The 23,268-nt window shown below is 47.6% G+C and overlaps 1 protein-coding gene across 2 annotated transcripts in view; it reads left to right on the top strand.

Moving 5' to 3' along the window:
• The window catches only part of KIAA0040 (KIAA0040 ortholog), a 32,928-nt gene extending 11,781 nt beyond the window's left edge, over positions 1-21,147 (top strand). For both annotated transcript variants that reach the window (XM_021682612.1, XM_044916399.1), the window contains exon 2: positions 19,323-21,147. In XM_021682612.1, coding sequence (XP_021538287.1) covers positions 19,456-19,755 — 300 coding nt within the window. In that variant the 5' untranslated portion in view covers positions 19,323-19,455 and the 3' untranslated portion in view covers positions 19,756-21,147. The remainder of the gene's footprint in view (positions 1-19,322) is intronic.
• The last annotated feature ends 2,121 nt before the right edge of the window (positions 21,148-23,268 follow it).

Below are 23,268 nucleotides of genomic sequence, written 5' to 3' on the forward strand. Positions count from 1 at the left end.
AGTCCTGCAGAGTGGAGATGGTGGTTCTTGGCCCCAATTGTGTCAACAACGCAGGCTCGGGGAAGGAAGGAAAGAGCTAGCAAGGGGAGTCACTCCCTCTAGGAAGAAACAGGGAGAGCCTTTTGCAGGAATAACAGTGATGTACGTAGTGAGTGCTACACACACGCATACTCTCTAGTCAATCGGCTTGGCAACCAGAAATTACCAAACGAAATAATACATGAACACCAAAGTGTGTCAGAAAGACACCTAACCAGGGCATTTCAAGAACACGGTGGTAGGTCACAAGGTTCAATATGGCACCCTCTGAGGTCAAGTGCAATCTCCATCTGGCCCAACGATCTTTGGAAGCAAGCTCTCACTGCTGTCATCTCAGTTTCTTGGCACTGATAGCCCAGCTGGAGATTCAGAAATAGCCAATCACCAAAAGAGGCCTGCAGAGTCTGCCGATACTCTGGAATGCCCAGGAGCATCTGGTATGTAAGCACACTCTGAGCTCAGGTTGAAAGCGTTCTCCAGACCCAGACTATGGAAAATCCAGTTGGTGGATTTTCTTCCAAGTATCTTCTTCCGTCTGACCACAGTGTTGTGTGTGAACCCAGAAAACAGCATGGCAGAGAGGAACACGCCGTGGATATTTGGGGGAAGAAGAATTACCACATCATCCTTAATCATCTATGAGACCTTGGGTGTTTAACTTCAGTGAGTCTGTTTTCTCACCTATAAAAATGTCCATTCATTAATTCAGCAAATATTTTCTAAGAGCAAACATGTCCCAGATGCCGTGATGGAAATAGATTCTGTCTAGAAAGGAAGAAAGATGATTAAATCAATAATTAGCCAAAAGCAGGTAGGGGCTATGCTTAGCAGTATGAGGACAGTGAGGGGTGCAGGGCGGGGGCTCTCACCTTCATGAGGTCATGGAAGGCTTCCCAAGGGGAACCATATTTCTCCGAGACTTCAGTGAATAGAAACCAGGAGATTCGGTGGTAGTGGCTGGAGTGGGATTGGGGGAGGGCTGGGGGTTCCAGGGACAGAAGCTTGTGGAGGCCCCAAAGCGAGAGAGGGACCACAAATCTCAGGGAGTCTGAGAAAGTAAACTGCAGAAGGGACAGGTTGCCATCGTTTGCTCCTCTCTCGTGGCTTTGTAGGAGTTGGTGCAGTGAAGACAACATCCCACCGGGAAACCAGAAGACTTCAGCCCTGTCTGCTCTTGGCCGCTAACCGGCTTTGCAATTTCAACAAATTTTGACCAAATTCCTGCTCCTTAGTTCATTCATCTGTGAAATACGGCAAGAAATTCCTCCTCTCCTCACATTACTGTAGATTGAGTAAAGAAATGTTTGCAGAAGCCCTTAAGAAATTAAAATGAGCTCTAAGTGCAAGGTCTTTGATAGGACTTACCCAGTCATAAATAAATGCAAGCCCATTTGGGCATCAGTTCTCAGACTCGCATTAGGGTTTTATCCGCCGCCCCCCCCCCCCCCCCGCCCCGCCGCATTCCCAAGGGATCACGAGATAAATAGTAGTTTCTTTCCAATGGGTTTGGTGATATTTCATTTCAGTTCATAATCGGATTTTGTGCAAGAAGGAAAGTAGGCTATTAATAAAACTTTTTTTTTTAATTGTAATGTTTGTGATGACTGAGCATGGCTGGTGAGGGCAGACTGCCCGCGAGCCCAGGGGTGGGGGCTGACTCCCGCATTATCCCCGGCTCTGGCCACGGCACACCTCCAATGATGAGAGGGACCGGGTTAAGAGCCTGTGACCTCTGAAATCCTGACACTGCTGTGTCTTCTCTGTTCCCCAACTTTCAGGGCCTCCCTGGCACCCATTACAGCGAACCTATGATCAGCTTCAAAGCCCTCTGCAGTCCCACCAACCCTGCCTGTACCACCTCGTTCCCCCGCTCTTCCCCGGGGGGGTTTCTGTATGTGCTGGCCTCTCACCTGCACTCTTGCTCCCCCTTCTAGCCAGCTCACCCCAACTTCTCTTTCCCCACCCAACCGTCTGACCCTCCCTGTGACCAGGACATCCCACCCTCACAGGAGTCACCTCAGCCTCCGACTCCGGGGTGCAGGGGCCCCCCCTTCAGACCCAAGCCAGCATTGATCCCTCTCCCTCCTAATGGTGTGTGCACTTTGGCATTTTCTGCTATTTACTTTAGCCTTTAACTGCCTTTATTATTTTTGAAAATTATACTTGGAAGAGCATTTTCAGTTTATAAAAGAGCTATGCATATTATTGTTTGGCTTTCATAGCAAGAGAGGCTGCGGGGGGATGAAGTCAGTGGGATTATTACCTTCCCAACTGTGAAGGGAGGGGCCCGCGGTTGGGGGGGGACAGGGACTTGCACGGTCTCTGGCCCTGACCTCTCCCAGGGTAGGAACCTCCATACACCTCTGTGCTCCCCCCAGCACCAAGTTGATCACATAGTAGTTACTTAACTAACATTTCTTGAAATGAAATCCATATGCAACTTCAGGAAAAGTAATTCAAATGGCAAATTTTATTGACGGCAACAGCTGCTGTAAGTTCTTTAGGCTGAACAATATGCCCGCAGCCTTGCTTTCATTATGGTGACCCCGTAAACAACCCAAGGGAGACTCGCACACATTCCATCCAAACCTCCCCACCCCTACCCGGGGTCAATCCAAGGGCAGTCACAGATACAGGTACCATTCCCTCTGCTCCCACCAAGCAGCCGGGGCCCCAGGGCCTCCTGGCAAAGATGGAATGTGCTTGTCAGAACTTGCTCAGCAGGGCGGACATGCTCAGCCAGTCCTTGAAAACCAGGGGTCATTTGGGCACAAAGGGGATCCCGGTTGCCCAGCACCGGTGCACAGCCAGGTGAAAGAGCCGCCCGGGTGCGAGTGGGGTGGGTGGGGGTCCATCCATCCAGGGTGGGGTGGAGGTGGGAAGACCTCCCAGCATGGAGCCAATGTCCCAAGAATTTCAGGCCACTTTGACTACCTGGCAGAATTGAGGTGTGGTGTTTTTTGCTATGTCCCAACATCTGCCTGGAATGATACCAATTATGACTGTAAATATTTGTACAGTTCCCAACAGCCTAGGAGCACGCTCACATACATCGTCTGTTTTGACCTAAGGACCCTGTGAGGCAGGTGGTGACTACTAGCTATTTGTTTCCTTCAGAAGGTATGTTCATGCGATCAAACCTTCAGTACCAGAGGAATGAGAGAAAAGGCACTCTTCCAGCCTGTCCCCAGTGTCTTTCCATCGAGGCAACACATATTATCATTTTCTTGAGTATTTGTCTGGATTTTCCCCCATTTTAGAGATGGAGAAACTGAGGCCCAAAGTGACTGAATTACCTCCCAAGGATGCACACTAAGTCACAAGTGGGAATTTGAGCTGACTTCTCCTCCCACAGTCTATGAGCTTCCCCTCCACTCACGGCTCTCAGCCTGTCTTTCTGCCAAGAATTCAGCTCCTATGAAAACCTACAGGAGCATAAACAAAACCAGACAAAAGTCAAAGCCCAGTCCCTTCTTACCAGCAGAGACAGGACCACACCCTCAGGCCCTTTGCTGTATCAAAGTGTTTCTACACAATGTCCTACTTCTTCAAGACCCTGATACTGAGTTGGTCTGAGTTAAAAAAAAAAAAAAAAAAAGTGTATTCTGGGCTGCTTATGGGAGATAAAGCTTAAAAGCTGGTGCAGAGCCTGAAAGCAGCCCAGCCCCCGGGCCACCCACGGAGAGCTCAGCTCCACGGCCTCGCCCACCGTCCCTGCACTTCCAGACGCCCCATGTGTTTTCTAGGGGGTCTTCCTGAAAGCTCTGAGGTCTCCAGGCAAGGATGGAGCAGAGGTGGTGGGTGGGGAGGAGCAAGAAGGGGGGTTGAGGGAAGAGGGGTGTGTGTATGTGTGTGTGTGTGTGTGTGTATAGTAGTATCCACGCCTCCCTGCCCCCCGGACAATCCCCAGCTTAAGCAGTTTCTTGGACCCTTACTCCCAAATCGCATGTTTGCAGTACCTGTAGCCTCCTTTGGGAAGGGCATTCCAGGGGCCAAGAGGAAGACATTTGGGGGCGAGGGCAGGCAAACGGAGAAGATTAGGGGTGGGGTGAAGCCACCGTCAGTTCCAGAATTTCTCTATAACAGGAGTTTAGGAATAACAATTTATCTGCACAAAAACACCTAAGCCGCATTTGATGAGACCGAAACAATGTCAACTGTGTCAAAAGAAAAGGGTGCTGTTTGCAGACTCCTATGTCCTCCGCATTCACCGACAATCAAAACTGTTTAAAAAAAAAAAAACCACAGAACTCTCCATGTGACATTAGTGATGCAGATGAAAACCCATGCAGACAGGAAGTGAGGGTCCATCTTTCAGGAGCATGAACTCCTCTGCACACCCCGCCCTCCGGGCCGGAGCATGTGGCCCAAAGCCTGGCGAGTCTGAAATATTCCACACTGTGCATTGCGCAGGGGTGAGTTATGATTGGAATGAGAGTATTTCTGCTTACTCCCTCTATGATTCGGACTTTATCTTTCCAGCCTTAATATTATAGTAACGTCGCTTTTGGCTTGTAATTGCCCTGAACTTTTGTGAACATCAAATGGAAGGAGGAAATGGAAAAGAAAAGAAAATCATATCTGTATTGCTTTTAAGTTGCATAATTGTATATTTTTGCCACCCCATTAGTTTTCAACTATTCCAGCCTGTAAAATTCTCTTCTACCACCACTAAGAAAAATAAATCAGCCAGTCATTCAGGTCTGGCTGCGAAGTGTGAGAACGCGAAGTTCTCTAGTATTAAAGAGAATGACGCAACTTTCAGTTTAAGGCCTATTTTTTAATGACCACCTGTGTGGGAGACCCTGATTCACACAAGCACTTGATTGTCTTCTTGCTTTTCCAAAATTCACTCTTTCCCTCCGAGAGGAGATGACGTTTGAGGACTTAAGTGTCCGTGGGCCGGCTCAGCCACAGAGAAGGCACCGCCCCTCTGCAAGGGCTCCTAACTTAAAGATGACCTCAGACCCCAAGCTCACACTTTCCAAAAATAAAACGGCACCTAGGCGCTTCACCACACCCACAGAAATTGTCTCCAAAATGTTTTACCAAATAGTTTTGAAAAGCGAAAATGAGAGCTGTTGTAAGCCAGATAATTCACGGTAACCATGGCTACGGGTTTTATTAGCACTAATACCAGGATGTGGTCAGATCAGATATATACCGGCAGCGAACACGAATGTGACTGGTGTCAGTTTGTGTGCCCAGAAATTCTCCAAACTGGAAACCTAGCTCCTAATGACTGTGATTCATAGAGGACAGGGTGGGAGGCGGGGGTTTGGAGGGTGGAGGGCCGCATCCCTAAGCTTGGGGTTCTAATTTTAGCTTTAATTCAGCTCTCCATCATAATCCTCTAACACCACTACCTTGCATTTCGATCGCAGTTTTCCCTTCTCAGTGATCTTTCGTGTCTTGCTGTTCTTCACAACAATCTTGAGAGAGATCTGGGACAGCCAATGGCCTTGTTCCTCACACGAGGAGAGGGCTGGGAAAGCTTGCCTGGTTTGCCTGAGGTCAGAGGGTTGGAGGACAACCGAACCGGGACTGGAACTGGATCCTCTGACTCCGAGCTTCATATTCTCTCTGCTGCACCCCTCTGCCAGCCTTTTGTATTGTGCTCAGGACATTTTGATCCACATTCATTCCTCTTGCAGACATCCTTCATCCTTATTATTTGTATGATTAGCCACAGATCAAGATCAGTCAAAGTGGAGGTTACGGCTGGAGAGTACAGCTTGCCTTTTGCTTTTCGTCCTCATTTCTCCTTTCTAGCCCCCGGCCTTGCTCTCCCCAACATAAATTACAGCGCAAAGAATAGGGAATGTAGTCCCTTACTCCCCACGGTGTTTGTAACCCGGAGACTGCAGGCTTTCAATGTGTCCAGGTGCAAGGTAGGGGATAGGACTGGGTGAGGCTAGCAGGGTGGGACAGGGTGTCAGATGAGGGTTAAGGAGGGAACACAGGCCCTTTAAAGCTCCAGCAGACTGTAGCTAGGTAGGAGTTTAGGTTGGTGGCCAAATTTGGGGGCTAGCTAAAAGTTGATAATTTTACATGAAGTTAGAGGAGAGAAAAAATAAAGTAGTAAAATAAAATAGAATAAAAGTGCCTATGGGTTGGATATAGCTCTTGGACCGCCCATGGGCACTCACAGGAATTTTATGCCTTTGGGTCCCCGATACCTGCTGTCATATGTGATATTGTATTTCTCTTCTTACATTTTTGGTCCTATTAAAATGGGAGCTCCTTGAGGTCACAGAGGACACCTTCATCAGTCAAGAGTGTATCCCTGGGGTGTGGTACATGTGGCAGGCTTTCCGATGTCTGATGGGTGATGGATGTGGTCAACACCCCACATCATCTGAGAAGAGAAGGTCCAGAGATGGAGTCGTCAGCTTCCTGAGCGTGGCCGCTATGTAGCGAGCATAGAGGTCACGGCAGGATCCTCGCACTCAGATCAGACCAGAGTCAAACTCTTCTGACTTTAGTAGTTCTGCAGCCTCAGGCAAATTACTTAATCGCTGATAGACTCAGTTTACTCCTCTGTGTAATGGGGATAAAAAAGACCACCTTCCGAGCTGTTGAACGAGGCCACGTTTATAAAGCCTTGACTACACACGCAGAGTTTCGGTGCTTAGAATGCAACAAATGATGACTTTTTGATTGGGCAGATTATTCCCTGTGTCTGTGAAAGGTGATAAGACATTTTGCCAACCCTCTGTTTCGAGGCTTTGGCCTCCTGAAGTATCTGTGTCAAAAGAGGTCAAAGAAAACAAGTGAGCATTCTAGCTGAACGGAGAGGAGAAAGTTGATCGTGGCGGACAAAACAAGGCACCCCTGAGAAACTAGATCCTGGAGGTCAGAAGGGCTGAAAGAAGGAGATGCAGCTGGAAAAGAACAGAAATTAAGTTAGCGAGAAAGCAGGAGGAAGGCAAACGCGTCTGCCCTGATTCCTTAGGAGTTGGCTAACTCACTTCTTAAACCAGTTGGGGGAAAAATTGATAAAACTCTGATTAGAACAGGGGCACCTTGTTGCTTTAGTCGGTTAAGTATCTGCCTTCAGCCCAGGTCATGATCCCAGGATCCTGGGATTGAGCCCCGCATCAGGCTCCCTGCTCATCAGGGAGCCTGCTTCTCCCTCTGCCTCTGCTGCGCTCTCTCTCTCCCTCTCTCTCTCCCTCTCTCTCTCGCTTTCTCAAATAAATAAATAAAATCTTTAAGGTGCCCGCTGTGTGAAATGCACTTAGGTTACATGCTTGGTGCACATTATCTCTTATTGCTCCCAGCAAGGCACTCATTCACTCATTCACTCATTCACCAGACTCCACAACAGTGAGCAGAGGAGGCCAAGTTCTTCCCTGGACGTTTTCTAGTTTAGGGGTAGGAAAATCGGAAAATTTCCTTATGATCTCAAGGCCGTAAATAAGAGGAATTTGTCCACCTGCTAACAGGCTGCAGATATGATATTCAATCACATTTAGCACTGTTGGAATTTTCAGAGAATCAGAGAGACAGGATGTCTAATCCTAAGGAGTGACTGAAAGAGACTAATTATGAGTGTACAACACGGACCCTTCGGAGGCAATGTAATTAAAAATGAGAAGAGAGAAAAAGAAGGAAAGAGGGAAGAGAAAGAGCAAAGGGGAATAAAGGGGCTAGCGATTCCAGGCATTCTGTCACAGAAAGCCAGAGAAAGCCCAAATGAAAACCTTTTTAAACTCTTTTCATTGTTCTTAAATTATTTTCTAATTATTTCCCTGGGATCATCTTTGAGTAGAGTGAGGATGTCTTCTACCTCCCCTCTATTTCCTGGCATAGCTTAATTAATACTTGATTGATTGAAAGATTGACTCACTTGAACCTGGAGTGAAATGGAGCTTTTTAGTTTTCTTTTCTGCTGAACCTGAAATAGAGCATATAGTAATTAGGAAACGATCCCTTGTTATCAGAAAGTCCCAGCTACAATGAGCTCTTTGTAACTGAGCAAAAGGAAGGTAGGTGATAATATAGGAGCTGATAAAGCACACCCCCACTCCCTACTGCTTTCAGTGATATGGAATTTTCTTGATCATTATTTCTTTCTGAAAAGAGTGAGTTGGCTGGAGGATATAGCTGGACCATGGGCTAAATGGTGGGTCATTGTCATCCAAGTCTGGCCACAGATGTGACTGATGGTCACGTTTCTGTACTCTTCATGGCCCCAGCTCTCTCTCCCTAATGACCTGGGCTGACTGAACAACATTTTTTCGAGATCTATTTTCCTTCAGGACCCTTGGGTTAGCTGGCACAACTTCATTCATTGATCCAGCTACATGCCAGACTCTGGGCATCCAAACGGAACGAGACAGGCCAGGGCCGTGTTCTCATGGAGCTCAGCTCCAGTGCAGGAAGGCAGTCAATACACGTGTAAACTGAAGTTACCAGACCATTATATTCAAATGGGAAATTTAGGGGCAGAAAACACCACAAAGGTGGGTAAGATGGGATGAGCGGAGAGGGGTTGGGCTTCTTAGTTAAAAAATGCCTCTTGGTAAGGTTCCGTGTGAGTGGGAATGCATTTGAGCCGAGCCCTGTTATGTAGTGGTCAGTCACACCAAGATCTGAGAATAAACGTACCAAAGGGACAAACAAGGTCCCGAGGGGGTGGACAGTCCTGAAGTCAGGTGTGTCCAGGACACGGTGAGTGAGAAAGGGGTACAAGATGAGATTAAAGGAGGCAGGGCCAGACGAAGGAGGTCACTTGTGGGATCTGTTAAGGGCTTAGACTTTGCTCTACAGGCCTTGGGAAACCATGGGGCAGTGGTGGTGAGTGGGGGTATGGGGGTAGGGGCAACATCACCTGGCTTGTGGGGGAGAACAGCCTATAGAGAGGGAAGCAGGGAAGCAGATCCTGGGTAAGAAGCTATCTCAGTAATCTGGGTGAGAGATGATGGTGACCTAGCCTTGGAATGGAGAGACCTGAGTGGATTGGGGATCTATTTTGGAGACAGAGCTGATAGAACCCGCTGATAAGGTGGGAGTAGGGGTGAAGCAAAAGGGAACTCTTAATTTCCTGGGGCTACCATAGCCAAGCACAAGCTGGGTGCCTAAAGAGCAGAAATGTATCTGTCTCACATTGTTCTGGAGGCTAGAAATCTGAAATCAAGAGGTTGGCAAGGTCAGTTGCTTCTGAAGGCCATGAAGGAAGGACCTGTTCCAGGCCTCTCTCCTTGGCTTTTAAATGGCCATCTTCTCTCTCTGTCTCTTCCCATGGTCTTCCCTCTGTGCACATCTATCTCAATGTCCAAACTTCCCCTTTCTATGAAGGACATCAGTCATATTAGATTCTGGGCCCACTTCACTCCAGCATGACCTTGTCTTAACTAATCACATCTGCAACAGTGCTGTGTCCAAGTAAGGTCACATTCTGAGGTACTAGGGGTTAGGACTTCAACCTAAAAATGCGGGGGAGGTGACACCATTCCACCCTTAACTGGGGAAACCAAGGATACAGTCAGTCTTCTGCTTAGTCTGAGCATTGTAAGAAATCATCCATTCATCAACTATGTATTAGCAACTATTGTGTGACAGACGTTGAACGAGGGTGTCAGGTTCAACAGATGAGTAAGAATCACTGCCATGTAGGAGCTTGCAGCCGAGTGTGCGAGAAACAAGTCAACAAGTCCTATGTATATTAGTATATGTATATAAAATATTAATCTATATGACTTTGTACTTTTCTGTATTCTTATCATTTGTCAGAGAAAACAAATCATCGTAATACCGTAAGATAAGGACTGTGGGAGGTTATTGGCTCTATGAGAGCTCAGAAGAGGAAGAAATCGATGTGGGGGAGCTTGGGCCTGGGAGGCTGGGAGTCCCAGAAGACCTCTCAGAGGATGATGAGGGACAGTGTTCTCCCATGAATGGGCCGAGGGAAGAAGGTGAGAAGACATTCCAGGCAGATGGAACAGCATGTGCCACAGCATGACAAAGGGAGAGAGCAGGAACATTCCGGAGAATTCTGGAAGATGTGGTCATAAAGGCAGTGCTGGTGGGAGATGAGGCTGGGATGATAGGAGGGACGAACTCATGAGTGATATGTCCTCCTTGCTAAGGAGTTGTGACTATCAGGTAAGTGATGAAGAGCCGAAGAGGGGCTGAGCAGGGGGATGTGACCGCTTGCAGACTTTAGAAAGATGAATGGGAGGAAGGAGGAACTAGGAACCAGTTTGAGGGCTCAGACAAATGTGAGCCAATGGGGACAAAAAAAAAGGGCCTCTGTCCTACCCAGGCCCCTTTCTTTGCCTCTCCTTCCACCCTCTGCCCTCTGTACTCACGGCCAGAGCTGCCCAGGTTAAACCACGCTTCACCTTGGGGGCTCACAGGCTCCCGGGCCCTGGCCACCTCCTCTCCTAGGGTCAGCCGAGCTCCTTCCCCCTTCAGAGTCTTCACCCTGCTGTCTTGCCCCCTAGAAGGCCCTTCCCTAAGCTCTGCACACAACTAGATCCTCGCCATTCCTTGGACCTCCATTCAAAGTCATCTCCACACAGGCCAGGCCAGTTAATTCCTTAGAGCACTAACAACATATCTTGGTTTATTTGCTTGTACCCTTGTTTGTTATCTACCTTCTCCCAGTAAGTAGCTTGACCACATCTGTGTTATGCGTGACTGTGTCCGCAGTACCTAGGACAGGAATGACTCGTGCTGGGAGTTCATTAAGACACTGGCAGAAGGAAAGAGGGAGTGAGGAGAGGAAGGACGGTGTGGTGTGGGGGTGAGGGAGGAGGCTTGTGCCCCGCTCTGCCCAGTGAGGTGGGATCTGTGGAGAAAGGGCAAATAGCCTGTATCCAAATCCTCACAATGCTACTTCCCACTGATACCTGTACATATGTTAATTCTGAAATGGTTGCTTTGAAAAAGAATGACAAGTGGAATAATTTAGAATCTCCTTACTACAGGAAAACTAGAGAAAAGAGGGGGGGAAAATGCCTTTTAAAGGAGACCTATATAGTCAAAGTCATGACTTCAGAACCATCCCAATTCTAAAATGGCAAACAAAATCATTATGAGCTCAGGAGCTGAGGGATGTTTCTTCGGGCCAGCCTGTTTGTTTGGGGCCAGATAATAAGGGCTCACATGTACGACCAGGCTCGGGTCTGAGAAGCTCTACACATACTGACTCACTTAGTTTTCACAACCTCCTACTATTATCAAGTCCCATTTAACAGATGAGAAAACTGAGCCCCAGGGAGAGAGGTGAAGTGACCTGCCCAGTGTGATGTAGTCAGTGAGTAGCAAAGCTGGGATTCCAATACAGGGTATTTGGCCCCAGACCCAGCACTCTGAAGCACTTGCCTAAACCCCTTTCAGGTCGGAGCTGCAAACTCTAGGAGAGTTGTCGACCTCATTGTATATGTGTTATAATCATTACCAACAGTACCTTTTTGTCACTCGTATTAGTTAGGATGGGCTAATTGCTTTAGCAAATAATCCTCAAAATCAGTGGCTTTACCCACCAAAGGCTTATTTCTCACTCACGCCTGTTCACTGTGGTCTGTAGGGGTATCCTGCTAGCAGTCATTCAGGAACACCTTCTTCTCGGCCAACCCCGGGAGCCTTGGAGTCCTCCACTTGGCCCTCAGCGTCTGGCCAGCAGTGAGCAAGCGGAGTGAACATGGAAGATCTGGGGACAGATTTCGGGAGCCAGGCCCACATTCCTGTGGACAGAACTTAGTCATATGGCCCCACAAAGATTTAAGGGGACTGAGAAAGGTAGTCTAGCCTATGCCCAGGATGAGGATACTGTGGGCATCTTGCCAAGAGCTGGCTCAGTGCTTTATTTTTAAAGACTTTTATAAGGGATACCTGGATGGAAGGGGGTGCTGGGAGTCAGAAGACATTGGTTCTGGCCCTGACCCCAGCAACTGTCAGCTGTGTGACCTCCAGCAAATAATAACCTCTTTTGGTCCCAGATTCCTTATCAATAAAGTGAGGGTACCCACCAAATGACCCATATCTGGATTCTTCCAATTCAGAATGTCTATATGATAATGCATCGTTTTCTTATTTTTAATAATCACGGTGCCTTAGTCATTTTTATATTGATGACCTCTGTGTGCCTTTGTTCAAAATTGCAACCATAATTATAACATTGATTCTGAGGGAAAATCCTATCTATTTTCTTCTAATACTCAATATCCAGTTACACACCACAAATGTATACACTGGGGGAGGAAAAGAGCCTCCACCTTTGCCTCAGAACTAGTTACTTGAAGCAATTAATTACACTGGGGAAAATACAGATACCTATTTCATCATGCCTGGAACCACATTTAAGTTATAAACACAGTACTCCACAAGCAGATTACTGCTGTGATTTGGCCATTTTTGTACAAAACAGTACTTACATCTATTAGAGGGCATCTGAGCATGCCAGGTGAGCAAGGTGAGAACCATCAAGAAAATATATATCCAGAACAGCAGAGTTAATGACTACTGACTGAGATTCCTCTCCGTGCCCCCACTGCCAGAACACTTTGATCTCTGAAGCGCATGACGTTATTGTCACCATAGGGATTTTGCAAGGCCTGCAGGGGCAAGGTTTGGGCCGGCAGGGTTGGAGAGGCCTGGGGCTGAATAAGATGCTCCAAACCTCCAGGAGAAAGGGCAGGGAGTCAGGTAGAGACTGATGAGATTCCTCGCCTAGAAAAAATAAAATATGCCAGACTCGGAGACCTGACCAGGGACCAGGGCTGGAAGAGGAAGAGCAGAGCACAGCCCAGGGACACCTCCTCATGCCCCTCTGCCCAAGAACATCCTCTGGAGAACACCCAAGTCTGGCCACTCGTCCCACCCTCCGCCCCCACCTTCACCCTCACCCCTGCTGCCATTTCCCCTGAACAACTGTAATCCTGCTTCCCACTCTTGCCCCCACCAACCTGTCTTCTCTCACCTCCATGACACTGTTCTTTACAGAACACAGATCGATTATGTCCCCTTGTTGCTTATGGCTCCTGCAGCCCACACTGGCCATTAACAGGGCTTACAAGCCCTAGGGGGGTGGGGCCGCCTGCCTCGTGGGCCTCACATCACCCCACTGTCACCCCCACTCACTGCCACTGAGTTCAACCACACTGCCTTCACATCCTTTTCAGAAGAAGCAGTGGGTCCAACCGTTCGTCTAAGAAAAAGCACAAAACACACATTTCCCTGTGTTTCTAGACTTTTGGGGGACACTTTATAATGTATTAGCAACTGATCTCATTGCTTTCAATTTAGAGGCACTTCAGCTGAAAAGGTATCTGAGCGTTGACGAATTTCAAGCAAATAATTTCAAGCAAATTACTTGAAAATGCTTTAAATAAGTTTATTCTATGTTTCGAGACTTTTCAGGCGCCCTGACCATGTCTTCGTTTTTGTAATTGACCACGTTTTTGTAATTCAGATCTCAGTTAAGTCATCCCCACCCAGAGCCTGCCCCCACCTCCGTGGTGGGCATTACTCAGTAGCATCACTTCCGTCAGGCTTTCCATATTATAATTTCACACCTGTCTGTGGGATTCTCTGATGAGTCTGCTTCCCACACTAGACTTGGAGCACCAAAAGGACTGGGACCTGGTCTGCTTGTTCCTGGATACCCAGGACCCGACACCGTTCCCAGACTGTAAGACGTGCTCCATAAAAAGTCACTGAAGGAGTGACTGAACAGACACCTGTCCTGATTATAATTTCCTTTTCATTTCTTTCCTGTGACTCTCTCCAGGCCAAACTGCTTACTCTTTCCCCTAGGCTATTCTCATGTCCCTTTACACAGAACTTGACCACAGATCTCATCACACTATACTTCTGCTTTTTTTTTTTTCCTCTCCTCTTAGCTCAACTGGAAAGTGCTCAGGGCTGGTGACATCATGGGTGTTCAGTGCATGTTTGCTGCATTGAATTGTGACCTCCAGGACAGTAGTCTTGGCCCAGATGCCCTGACTACACAAGAGCGAGAAGTAATGCCATCATGCTGCAGGGCACGAAGACAGACCTCTTCCCCACCTCCCCTCACCCATGAGCCATTCCCTCATTCAACACAAGGCTCCTATGCTTATTCAACAACTTGCTCATACCACGGTTTTTATACCTGACAATTGTCCAGAAACACTTGGGCTGTTTGTTACAAACATAAATTCCAGGGCCCACCCTAGACCTACTGCATCAGGGTCTCCAGGAGCGGGGCTCAGGAATCTGAATTTAACTAACTCCCTAGGTGACTTTTAGCAGCCAGCCTGGCCAGAAGTCCATCCTTGGGTGAAGGGATAAAGCAGCAGAGTGATAACCACAGCGTAAGGTAGAAAACTCAATGAAATCATTTGAGGAAAGGCCAAGGGAGGTCTTTGCTGCCAACTTTCAATTGTAAGATGCTGCCCCACCCCCACCCCCCACCGCCACCCATGCATAGCCTGGAGCCTGCAGCTGCAGCAGAGGAGTCTGAAGGGTCAAAGGGAGACCTGAACCTCCCACCTCAGCCCACCCCCCATTAGAAGGCAAAAGATTTAGACCATGTGGAGGTCACTGTGGAGTTGCTCTTAGGGATTTTAACTGGGTACCATCATGATCTTTATCATTAGCCTTTCTAGAAAGCATTTACTATCCCACAGACTCTACTCTACAGCTTTACATGTATTATTTCATCAAATAAACAGGAACAAAGAAAGACAATGCAAAGTAGCACGCCCCGCCCCCTGCCTGGGGGCTCCAGAAGGAAACCCAGTCCAAGGGCCAGCCTGGCCAACTCCTGCCAACTCTGGAGCAGCTCTTGGCTCTCAGGGCTGGATCAGACCTCTCTGGGGAAGGATGATCCATGCACACTTTCAGGGATTCCAAAGGCTGGGAGGGAGCCTAGGCCCACAGAGGGCTAAGTATTCTTCCCAGGCCTTACTTTATGAGCTCAACAATCCTCCAGACACCAACAGATGTCCCCAAGCAACTCTTCTCCATCCCTGTTGTTGGATGCCAGAGTCTAGAATTACAGCCACAGACCCTCAGACCAGCCATAAGCAGCAAGGTTACCTGTGAAGTTCTTTTCATTTGAATGGGGTGGGGGCCCATGGTTCTTTGGTGGTGAGGATTGGGCTTGGAGGTAAGGGAGGGAGAAAGAAAGCTCAAGGCTAGAATTAGTCCATTGTTATCTGGAGATAACTCACTATTTCATAGATTGTTTTATAGTATTTTACACTTTACAAAGTGCATTAAGTATACTGAGCTCTTTTAATCCTCACAACATCATTAAGAGGGAAGCTCATTAGCTTCATTTTGTAGCTGAGGTTCGGTAATTCACCAAGGTTACACAGATTGGCCCAGGGCTCAAACCCAGGTCTTCTGGCTCTGCGATCATTATTACCAATCAACACCTTACATACGGACAGATTGAAGCCTCTTGGAAGAAAGAATGAATGAATGACTCTCTCCCCAGCGAGATACCACAGAGGATATAAGGATGAGTCATTTCTGGTTTTAAGGAAACTGAAAGTAACATTTCCCCTCCTCTTTCTCCACACACCCTCCTCCATAACAACAATCAAACAATCAAGTTTGTTGGCACCTATTGTCGGTTTTGGAGGAACAGACTAATTATCTTTCAAACAGTGTCAGCAATACTTGAGATCCAGCAAAATGATGGGGTCTCCCAGAGAGCATTCCTAAGGCCCAAAGTGTGGCTCCTTTTATGAAACATTCTGTGGAAGCTCTAACTTTTAATTCCTACCACCAAGGAGATACTTGATTGTTTCCTGGAAATGCTAACAATGCGAGGCTCATAAATACTAATGAAACAGTACAGATTAGCAGAGCTCAGCAAGTAACCTGGGGGGGCCTAGAAGAGAATTCTTAGATTAAAAAATATAAAGAATACTTTTTTAATTGAATTTTCCCCAGACTGGGCTCCCAAATGTTAATGAATACTCTCCTTGGCTATATGGAGAGTAGACTCAAATAAGTACCTTCAGGAATCCAAAAGTGAATTATTGACTTAGCTTTAGCTTGAAAAGAAATCTATTTATTCAAAGGCTATTTTAGGTGTCATGGGATAGACAAGTTTGAGACAAAGGTTGGGAGTGGTAGGAGGGCCTGGGACTCAAAACACATAATTCAAATGCATGCTTCTATTTCGGCCAACTAAGCAACCTAAGTTGAAATTTGCTTATTATATTTGTCTTTTACAACATGATCCCTCAATAATAATAACTCTCCTGGAAAATACAAGTCTCCGTGTCTTTGTCCTTCATCACTGAATCCTAACACCTAACACAGTGTGTGGCATGTATTAGGTGCTCAATAAATGTTCATTAAATGGATAAAGAGCTCTCTTAAAACATTTTCCAGGGCTGTTCCCACCCTGTTATCTTTTCTTGAAGGGCACCCTCCTATTACAAAGCCCCCAAATAAACACACACCCTATGGAGGCCCTCTCTACCCTGGCCACAACCTACAGTCCTCCTCTCTCACACTCTGAGCCCCAGGCTCACCAGAAGGCACCCTGTTCTCCTGCCATGTTCTAAAAGTTTCTCTGCCTAGAATCTGTGCACATCCTTTTACCCATGTTTCTCTGTCAAGATCCGGCTCCTCTTTCCGGGTCCTCCTCAGATGGCTCTATCTTCATGAAAAAATGCCCTGATATTCTCCAAGGGCTCAAAGCCCTTCCTCTTTCTCCCTGGTTGAACCCAAAAGTGGGCCCCTGCAGGGACCAGTGTGACATCTGGCAAGAAGAGTTTGTCAACAAATGTGGTGGTGGTGTCTAATCTGAGTCATAGACATGCAGTACAAGGAGCATTTGGTCCCAGAAAAGTATACGTGTGGATCAAATTAGTGAAAACTACCCAGAGTCTTCCCTCAACAGAGCAGGACATTCCCTCCAGATGGGCCAAAAAACTCTGGGGCCAAACAAGGGCTGGAGTAAAAGCTAAGGTGATGGCAAAGCAAGAAGGAAAAGCCAGAGAGACAAGTGGGTGAGAAGGAGCAAGACCGTGGAGTGGACTTGATGGGGGAGGGGAGCAGTTAGAGGATGCTCAAGGGTGTGTTTTCTCAACAAAGAGGCTGTGGGCTTGATGGTGTGTGGGCAGATCCATGGCATGTGATGTTCCCAGGGCCTCGAAGGGGTTCAGGCAGAGCCTCTGGCAAGGGGATGTGACTTCTCAGAACGTTTTTCTTTGTTGCATGTTGAGTTTAAGTTCAGGCAGTCATATGCTTTCTATAAACCTCCACTTGAGCAGGACTGGATTTTTATTGTATGTATCTTCATGCATTTGTGAAGTATCTGACAATGGGAAATAAATCACTCTGTCGTCTTTTTCCACAACAGATTGGGATAAACATTGAAATCAATCCGGGGAATAGCCACATATTGTAAGATTCTATAAATCCTGGGCTACTTGCCAAAATGGGTTAATTCCACACAAAGGAATAGGAGGCTCAGAGCAACACCTGTGAGGAGCTCACCCCTCGGGGATTTGGAGCCAAACTTTCCAGAATCAGTAAGGCCAACTTTGCCAGTCACTTGCTGTGTAATCTCTGCCTCTGCCTATTCACCTGCAAGATGAGGGAAATAACTGTACCTCCTCCATTAAGTTGTGATGAAATGAAATGAGTCAGTTGGGGAGAAGTGCCTAGAATGGTGACGGGGATCTCAGTGCCATTGCTTAGCGTTACTTCATTTTCATGGACCAGATGGCACGGGAGTAGGTACCAATTTATACAACTGAATGATTTGTATAGACAATGTGTGAGTCTAAATGCCAGCAGACTAGGACTGACTTCAGGTGAACTTTGGAAGGACACACAGGTGCACGGGACACTTACAGAGTGCTATCCAAGGAATCAGGCTTCTGAAGACAACCCCCAAGTATAACACACTACCCAAGAGGGGACACACATGTGTGTCCCAGTGCAGGACAACAGAATGAAGACTGGACTTCACGCTGATTGTGAACCCAGGTCCCCCAGCACTTTCCTCCATAGACAATGCACCATCCTGTTGCTCTCTTTAAAAAATATAAATCATATGAAAGTGATTAGAAAAGTAGCAAGTAAAATGCAAATATAAAGTAATGTCATCGTCCCGAACTCTGGGTGTTCGGTGCATCTCTGTGTGGCCTTAGACATATCACCTCCCCCATACTGGGCCTCAGATTCTTAGTCTTTAAGCGAGAGCATTGGTTGGGATGATCTCTAAAGTCTCCAGCCTGAAAATCGATGAGTCTTTGGTCTTTGGGTCCCAGGCCATGTCTGTACCGGAAGGTCTTTTGAATTTCCTTGAAACATGCTGCCCTCCAAGTCTTTAGACACAAGAATCTGTGGATTCCAGAACCAAAGGAGCCTGTTAAGACTTCATACTCGAGAGCTGAGGCCTAAGATGTATGTGGAGAGGTGAAGGGGGTACCAGTGGAAGAAGGGCCACTCTGTACAAGCGACCAGAACAGCCCAGGCTGTAAGTTGAGCTCGGGATGGCAGTAGGGACCCCATCCCAGTTTCCAAACACCATTGCTGAGCAGCCTGCAAGGTTCCTTTTCCACTGCAAAGAACAGGAACAGGCAGAGAAAGAGACTTGGGAATATTTGGTTGAGGGACAGAAAGCAGGGATGAGGACAATGAGAGAGAGGACGGTAGAAACAGAGGGAACCAGCAAATGGTCTCCCACTGCAAAGCTCGGTGAGTCCTCTTTGGGCACAGGAGTGGGATGTAAGGAGGGAGGAGATGGAGCAGAGAAGAGAGCATGAAGGCAGGGGTGAGACAGGATGAGGACCACTGACCTCTTAGCCTGGTGGAGATCGAAGCCCCCTTTGACAGGTAGCAAGATTTAGACATTTCACCTTGTGCTTAAGCTTTAGAAAGTACTGAAAATGGCAAGTTGTATTCATAGAAAGTCACATACAGCTCTCCCATGAGTAGTACGTGTTCGGTACCTATCAGGCGAGCTGCAGGGAGAAAAGATTGAGAACTGCTCTTGTAGAGGCACCAACCCCTACCCAGAACGCTGAATCTGCACTTGACTCATTTATCCAGCAAATGCTGAGCACCTGCTACATGCCGGGTCTGATACACTATTAATTCTTATACACTAAGCCCTATATAGTGTGTATAAGAATTAGTACCTACTTAAATGCATGCATTTATTTTGTTTATTGTGTTTCAATACCATTTCAGTGAACTCTGGAAATCTCCAATTCCCTCCCTTTCCCCAAGCCTAAAAAATATGATGTTGTTAAAAATCATAGACCATTCCCGCTGCATTTCTCTTGAATTGTCTGTTTTGCTCTCTTCAGCTGCTAACATTGGCATGCCCAAACCCAAAGCTGGAAGAGGAATAAGTTACAAGTGGACAAGGCTGCATCCTCTTGAGCCCAGGACTTGCTAGTGAGCTGAGAGTTTCCCTTGGCCCCAGTCTAGCCAAGCACCATGGAGAAAATCAGCTCCTTCTTCAGCCTCATTTGGGACACCATCTTGACCAAACACCAAGAGGGCCTCTTCAACACCATCTGCCTGGGCGTCCTCCTGGGGCTGCCCCTGCTGGTGGTCATCACCTTCCTCTTCATCTGTTGTCATTGCTGCTGGAGCCGGCCAGGCAAGAATGGCCAACAGCCAGAGCGAAACAAGGGGAAGAAGAGGAAGAAGAAGAAGAAGGCTGAAGAAGACCTCTGGATCTCTGCTCAACCCAAGCTTCTCCAGATGGAAAAGAGGCCATCACTGCCTGTCTAGTTAGGCAGGAAGCATAGGCGTCCTTCCTCGGGGGCTAAGCCACCTTCTAACTACACACAGGCTAGAGAGCAGCAATCCCTAAAGTGATGCGCTTATGTCCACAGAGGAACTAACCAAGGGACAAACCTCAGGCTGAGTGCCCCACCAGAGGACAGCCCAGGAAGAACACGGACAATTCTTGGGTACTGTCTTGGCAGCTATGTGTCCAGTAGCAATGCTCTTTGCCACAGACTCAGGCATGCCTTCCACCTATCTCTAGCAAGCTCCATATGCAAAAGCACAAAGAACGTTTGTCCATACATCTTGACATGTCTCCCAAATGCACACACATGCACACACATATACACACACACATTCAGGCAACGGGTACCTGGACAAATATATTCTGTTCATCAAATGGCCATTGAATATCTACTTTGTGCAAGTACATTATCTGCTCTCCCAAAAATGTCTCATAGGAAGGCCCGGCCAGATTCTAGCACACATGCACAATTATATAACCAGGCAAGGTACCTCTGCACTGTCTACCCATCTACCACTCAGGTTAGAGATATGTGCTTTCTTGTTCCTATCCCTCCATAACGTTTTACTGGAAATCCTCATATTTGGACATTCCAGCAACCTGGTACAGTTCCCATCCCTGTATATTGATACAGACACACAAAGTTCCCATGTTTCTCATCTGGGAGGCAAAGTTTAAAGTGGGAAGGATCAAAATTCATTGAAAGCACCATCTTGCAACTCATGACAAGGTCCCCATTTCCACTGATAGGTATCTAATGTTGTCTAAGACCTCTCTTTGAGACGCTACCCCCAGAACCACTCAACAAGGTGCCCTTCTCCAAGCACAAACAAACAGCTCTTGGAAGTGACTTCTAGAATTATCTGGAAACCAGGCATACTCCATCCACTTCAGTGAACTGCAGTTGTGGACCTGGGCAGTGTCTGTTTTACAGATAGGAAAGGGATGTTACACCTGAGCTAGGGATCTCCTGTGTAACCAAAGCTTTTCAGCAGGGAAGGAATTAAGACAATTTCTGGTACAGTCTCCCAGAAGGCACACTGGAAACACTTTCATAAGGTTGTAATAGCTGCATGGTATGCTGCAGATGGGATACAGAAGTTATAGAGCGTAAACGAAAGTAGAAGGAAGCTATATAGAGGTTTAGTCATATTTATCTCGAAGCTCAGGCAAGTGCCTTGCACACAGTAGGTACTTAGAACTGTCTATGGTTGCTGTTGGGTATGCAATGATGTTAAGGGTAAATGTGTAATACCTCGCTGATCCCCCCAAGTGACCTTCTTTCCTGAGCCCACTAATTGCTGCAAAGGGTGGAAGGTGGGCATTGAATGCTCCCCAGAGGCTGCATGCAGAACCAACAGTCAGGTTGACGTGGGTGCCCTGAGACCCATGATGACAGGTAGACTAGGTCCACAGGGAGTTGAGGAGAGTGTCTCCCCAGCAGGCTGAGGTTGGGAGGCCGAGTTAATCCATTTACATGACGAACTGGTTGGTATTTTGATTGTATTGTGACCATATTACAAAGATGGAGACTTCCCAAATTGAGAGAAGGTTGTGCTCTGAAAGGTCACTTGCACATCTGCTGGGTAGCTCTCTTGAAATATTTCCCCACAAAAGCTGTTGTAAATGGCAGTAAAATTGCAATTTAATTAACAATGTAGCTAAACTTTGATAGCTGTTCTGCAAGATTGTGTTCATGGACAAATGTAGGCTGTTCACTCTGCTAGGCTGCCTGGTGCTCACATGCCCTGCAGGAAGACTCCAGGCTTGAGGAGGGCAGGCATCTGGTGGTGACCACTGCGCCAGGGTCTTCTAACGGGCCACCCTGTGGGTCATAATTCAGGCCTTCGTGTATTTTAGAACCAGTCACACCCACCTTCTCATACCAAGGGGCCCCAAATGCCCTGGGCACTCAGACCCCCTACTCCTTAACCCCTTTGAGCAGAGAAAGAAGCACTCTCTGCTTCTCTGTCCCCTTGTACATGGACAGCCTGTCAGGGAGCATCTAGCTGTCCCCTTCCCGTCACAGGATGACCGCTCATCACCCCACACCAAATGCACGTGCCTCCCCACGCCGGCCACTGCCCACTGGGACCAGCTACCCTTCCTGCCTCCAATTCTCAAGCCCCCTAAGATGGATGACTTGGGGAGACACAGAGCTGATGGCTGAGGCTGGGTGTCAGATGTGATCTGGGAGAGAGGATCACTCAGATCAGGGACCACACAAGTAACACGGTTGCCATGGCAACTGGCTGCTAGTTTGAATTAAGACGGCAGTCGGTTGTCATTGCCATGACAAGGCCTCTGTCTCCAGGGGCACTGCCCTGCTGTCTCCTAATCAAATGGACCTGAACTACCTCCGGGCAGGAAACACCCAGAAACTCACTTCTCTGTTGCTTAGGACTCAGGAGACCCAGATGCTGAGCGAGGCTTGTGTTTTCTCCTCCCCAGCCTCCCCTGACAACCTCCACCAGGGTCTCTCCAACACTGCCCGGGGTGCCCTGGGCCCTCCAACTTCTGTTTAATACCTGGATCCGTGCGAGGGGCCCAAGGCCATCATCAGAGCCATTCCCTGTTCTCCCCACCATCCTCGTCTTTCTCTCCCATGTTTTCTTCTCTTATTCCTGTTCTTCCAGCACCGCCATCCCAGGTCTGGCCCTTTCTTTATTCCTCTTCACTTTTACTCCTTCTCCCCAGCCTCTGCCCCAGAACTGCCACCGGCAGCCAGGGGTGCCTCGGGACCGGAGCCTGCTTGGCCCATCTTGGAGAGTTTAAGCTAATGGAGGCAAAAAGATAGATAAAGAACAGGTTTCCTAAACCAGCACAGGCTTGGGGAGGAGCCCCCAGGCCGAGATCAGAACGGCTCCTGCCAAACTCGGCCACCACCATCAGAGGAGGCCTTCCTCCCTCTGCTCAATGTATTTGCTTCTTTATTTCTTGAGGGAAAGGAAGGGGGAGGGGAAAATGTAGAAAAAGGGCAGTCACCTTTTGAAAAGAGTATAAATGGTCCAAGCTGTATAGTATTTGTCAGTATTTTTTTTTCTAGAAAATTCAAACACGTGCAAAAGAAAAATTTATTTAAAGAAAAGACTTTGAAAATAAAAGGCCATGCCTGGTTTCCTTACCTGTTGTCATCAGTTACTTTCTTGACATCCAATATTGCCCTCTCCCAGACATCACTCAGAAATGACAAAGGCAGCGACTCCCACTAGGACACAAAAGACCCAGCTGTCCTGCGGCTCTGCCTTTCCCCTGACAGAGTTATAGCTCAAAGGACCAAGACCAGGCTCTCGCATCCCTGCCTGCAGAGCAGACACCTCAGAGACCAGGCACCTGAGAGGCGCCAGCTGCAGGAAAAACACTGATTGATGCTCTCTGGTGACTCTTAGCGTTCCCTTCAATGAGGTCAATCAAGGTCTTCTTAAAGGAGAAAGAGAAAAATAGCAAAAACCAAGTAAAAAACAGACCTCTAAGTTAAATCCAGTGTTGGG

This window comes from Neomonachus schauinslandi, chromosome 6, assembly GCF_002201575.2.
Source record: "Neomonachus schauinslandi chromosome 6, ASM220157v2, whole genome shotgun sequence".
In the NCBI taxonomy this organism is placed as follows: Eukaryota; Metazoa; Chordata; class Mammalia; order Carnivora; family Phocidae; genus Neomonachus; species Neomonachus schauinslandi.